Genomic DNA, 4,426 nt, shown 5'->3' on the forward strand with positions numbered 1-4,426 from the left:
GCTGCATTGCGCGAGTACGCTTCTAATATATATAAAGTTGATTGAACACAATAAAAATACCCTTAAAATCAATCATCAAGTCCAATGTTGGATTACGTTTGACCGATCATAACTAATAGTTGTTTGATAAATAATAAATAGAATAAAATACAGAAATGGCTAACAAACAATTTGCAAAAGTAAACTTTTCTAGAAACATTGTTGTTTGCTTCATGATAATTTTGGCTTCAGAAGTTTCTATAAATACCTAGCGTTATGCCTTTCTTCCATCATCTACAAACACTCAAAAACACTCAGGGTCTAGAAAACCTTTTCTACCTCCTCATATCATCATCGACATTACATGATGGCTTATGGATCATGCAGAATGGTCGCAACTATTCTCATCATCGCTATTTTCTTTCATGAGCCATGTATTGCTGAAACACGTATGCATAACCTATCTTGATCGATCTTCGGTCTATGATTCTTTCGGTATTTGCATATCTAGAATTGCTTACACCATCTCAACCATCATTATGTTAACCAGTTTATGATCTCTTTTATGCATGATATATACTTGTGAACAGATTGATATGAATTACTTGAATTCTACTAAGTAAACCTTGAAAAATAAATGAACAGATATGTTAGATTTGAGTAATATGAATTACCCATTGATAGTTTTATGGTCAAGAAGAAAGAAACTTACTATATGGTCGATTTTACTGTCTACTACAGCACCAAACTATACGTTCATGCATGAAGCAATAAATGCTCCGAAGATATCGTTCTACGACTACATAGTCGTTGGTGGAGGTCTCACAGGAATCCCGTTAGCCACCACACTCTCACAAAACTATTCAGTGTTATTGCTGGAACGTGGTGGCTCCCCTTATGGCAATCCCGACATCACCAATTCAGCCAATTTTGGCAACTATTTCTTGGACCCATCACCAGATTCCCCAGCAGAACTATTTATGTCCGAGGATGGTGTTGGAAATGCACGTCCGCGTGTTTTGGGTGGTGGTACTTCAATCAACGCGGGCTTGTACACTCGTGATGACAAGAAGTTCTTCAAAGAGGCAAGATTAACGGATGAAAAATTGGTGAACAGTTCCTACGAATTTCTGGAAAAAGTTATGGTTTTTGAGCCAGTTGTAACGGAGTGGCAGTCGGCATGGAAAGGTGCATTTATGGAAGCTGGAGTCACGCCATACAATGGATTTACTTACGATTATCTCATTGGGACTAAAGTAGGTGGTACAACGTTTGATGAAAATGGGAAACGACATACAGCAGCCGATCTGCTGCAGTATGCAAACCCTTTAGCATTGTCTGTTTATCTGCGTGCAACTGTCAGGAAGGTCTTATTTATGACCAAAGGTATGTAAGAGAAAGCAGTAACTTAATTAGATCAAAGTTATAATAGGGGACTTCCACCCATGACATAAAAGGATGGGTCCCAAGTTAAATATTTACAACTGTTACAGCAACATTCTTTACTTCTCTCATGCATCACTTGTTTCTTTTTTCTTCTTTTTATAGGAAGAACAAGGCCGATGGCTTATGGGGTAGTGTTTGAAGATGCATCGGGGAATAAGCATAGGGCATACTTGAAAGAAGGGAAAGGTGAAATCATATTATCAGCAGGACCTCTTGGAAGCCCACAACTTTTGATGTTGAGTGGTGTAGGTCCAAAAGATCAACTTGATGCACACCAAATTGAACTTGTCCTAAACCAACCCTTAGTTGGTCAAGGCATGGCAGATAACCCGCTAAATGCGATATTCATCCCTTCTCCCATTCCTGTCGAGCAATCTATAGTTCAAGTTATCGGTACGCAGGTTGGCAGCCAAATAGAGCAAGTTAGTAGCATTAATTTGGTCCTTGGAAGCCCTTCTGACTATCAAGGATTTTCCTATGAGGTATACACACCAGCTGTTCAAGTTTCTTATCTAAACTAGATTTGGTGCAGCCTAACAAGCTTATGAATTCCCAAAATGACAAATATTAATGTAACCAAGAATCTTTCTTTGCAGATGGGTGGATTTGTATTTTCTAAACTCGATGGCCCTTTTTCTACGGGTGAGCTAAAGCTTCAAAGCGGTAATCCAACCGACATTCCATCAGTAAAATTCAACTATTTTAAAGATCCCAGAGACTTGAAAAAATGTGTGAATGGCATCAGCACCATCCTAACAGCAATCGAGTCACGAGCTTTCTCAAAATTCAAATACGCGAACATGACTGCCCAAGATATTCTTGAGCTCACTGTTAAGCTACCAACATACTTACCCATACATGCTAATACAAGTTTGTCCTTGGAACAATTCTGCAAGGACACTGTAAGGAGTGTGTGGCAATTTCATGGTGGCTGTCAAATTGGCAAAGTAGTTGATGACGACTACAAGGTTATAGGTGCGGATACTCTCCGAGTCATTGATGGGTCTACACTACTTAACGCTCCGGCTAATCTATTAATGCTTGGAAGGTACTTAACTTTGAAAATGAAAAATGTGTTTGCTTTACATTTTATATCGATTTTTGATATTCAGAAGCTAATGATTACATCATTTTATGTCTCACAGGTACATGGGACTTACTATACTAGCCCAAAGACTTGAAAGTGACAAATCAGAATCAGGACTGTGGTTCACATCTTGATATTTTCGACACCATCGATGTTGATTTAGATGTAGTTTTGCCTGAAATGTTTTACATGGAAGATGTAGTTTGTGGTCCATGATTATTATGTTGCTATCAATTGAATAAATGTGTATGTATGAATAGGTCCTTGTTCCAATGGTAATGTACTTCAATTTCCACTACGATCAAAGTAATTGTTGAAGTTTGAAGTCTTATTTTCATGTTCATGAATTTGATTATTTTCATGTTCATGAATTTGATTTGAAACTACGGTGAGCAAGCACAGTTCTTTGTTGGCAGGGTTTTTTATGCGGGGTACGAACACTGTTAAAAAAAATATCTTTTGGAGCTGGTAAATTAGACGCGGAAATGAAAAAAGTCAACATTCGTTAACTTCCACCACAGTCCGTCACTTATTTTTAAAAAATTATTTCGATCAATTTTCCGCCAAATTATTTATTTGTTTATTACTTTAAAAAATCTGTGACATATTGTTTAAATTATTAATATTAGAAGAGTACTCGTGCAATGTAGCGAAACATATCTCGATTTTAATGTTTTGTTTTATTATTTGTCTCTGTCGATGTTATAATACGATTTTATGTGTTTTTAATAAAGCATTAATGATTTTACTTTTGAATAAAATATAAATTTGAAGATATCATAAAATTTTGATGTAAAATATATCAATTTTAATATCAAATCAACTATTTAAAAATTCTCATTTTTTATGTAATTTCTTTAATTTATTTTTTATTATAATTTAATTTAAGTTTAATAATAAAATAATTTATTTTTGGTTTAATATTATAAATTTTATAAAGATGATAATTAAGTATTCTGTTAGAATTCAATTATTATCTTAATTATATTTTAGATTTTTTATATTTAAAATGAGATGTTTATCTTGTATTTGATTATGTTTATCTGCAGTTAGTTACACGAATTCAGAAATGAAACTTTAATAACTTGTACTTACGCACAATCTACTTGTAATATTGAGTTTTAAGTAATATGCATTAATAAACAGTATTTTACGCATAAAAAGTGATTTTTAAGAGTTTTTGTCAAATGTTTTATAATATAGTATAGATAAAAAAATTAATTAATTTTAATTAAGTAAAATAAGTGATAGACTATCTACCGATCTTAATTAATTATTCTTTAAATTATATACATAGAGAGAGATCTTCAAATATAACCAATTTAAAAAGTACAATCGTTACAACTAAAGATATTTGGGTCTTTTTACAAAATTCAATTTTTATGAAGAATTCAGATTTTTATTAAAAAATATTAATTTCTTAAATATGTTGTTCAGTTACCATATGTAACTGACTCCGTATTTTTTGGAATAATTCAATTTTTTCTTAGAAATTATTAATTTCTTAATAAATGAACCATTCATAACTGTAATACAAAACAATTCATAATCACTCATAGCTGTAATACAAGAACAATTCATAATCATTCATAACTATAATTCAAAAAAATTCATAACCATATACAATAATTCATCACTTTTTCATATATTGAACAATATGAAAAATGATCCACATGTGAAAAAAGCGTACACAAAAATGATCAATATACAAAAAATTCATCATTTCTTTTTCATATATGAAACCATATACAAAAATGATCCATATACGAAAATAGAGAGAAGATAGAGAGTGAGAAAAATATAGATGGATATTACCCAGAGAGAGAGAGAGAGAGAGAGAGAGAGAGAGAGAGAGAGATGGAGCTGTTCAAACATAGTAGTCAGGAGTGCCTTATTGGAGACGTTCCATGGTGC

At 33.0% G+C, this 4,426-nt stretch overlaps 1 protein-coding gene across 1 annotated transcript; it reads left to right on the forward strand.

Moving 5' to 3' along the window:
- The first annotated feature begins 271 nt into the window (after positions 1-271).
- LOC112519626 (protein HOTHEAD-like) lies at positions 272-2,769 on the forward strand. The gene is made up of 5 exons (XM_025127838.1): positions 272-428; positions 721-1,365; positions 1,528-1,907; positions 2,022-2,473; positions 2,571-2,769. The coding sequence occupies exons 1-5, from the start codon at positions 344-346 to the stop codon at positions 2,644-2,646; spliced, it is 1,638 nt and encodes a 545-aa protein (XP_024983606.1). The 5' UTR covers positions 272-343; the 3' UTR covers positions 2,647-2,769.
- Positions 2,770-4,426: the final 1,657 nt, after the last annotated feature.

The sequence above is a fragment of the Cynara cardunculus genome (genome assembly GCF_001531365.2).
Source record: "Cynara cardunculus var. scolymus isolate 2C chromosome LG 10, CcrdV1, whole genome shotgun sequence".
NCBI classification, from domain to species: domain Eukaryota; kingdom Viridiplantae; phylum Streptophyta; class Magnoliopsida; order Asterales; family Asteraceae; genus Cynara; species Cynara cardunculus.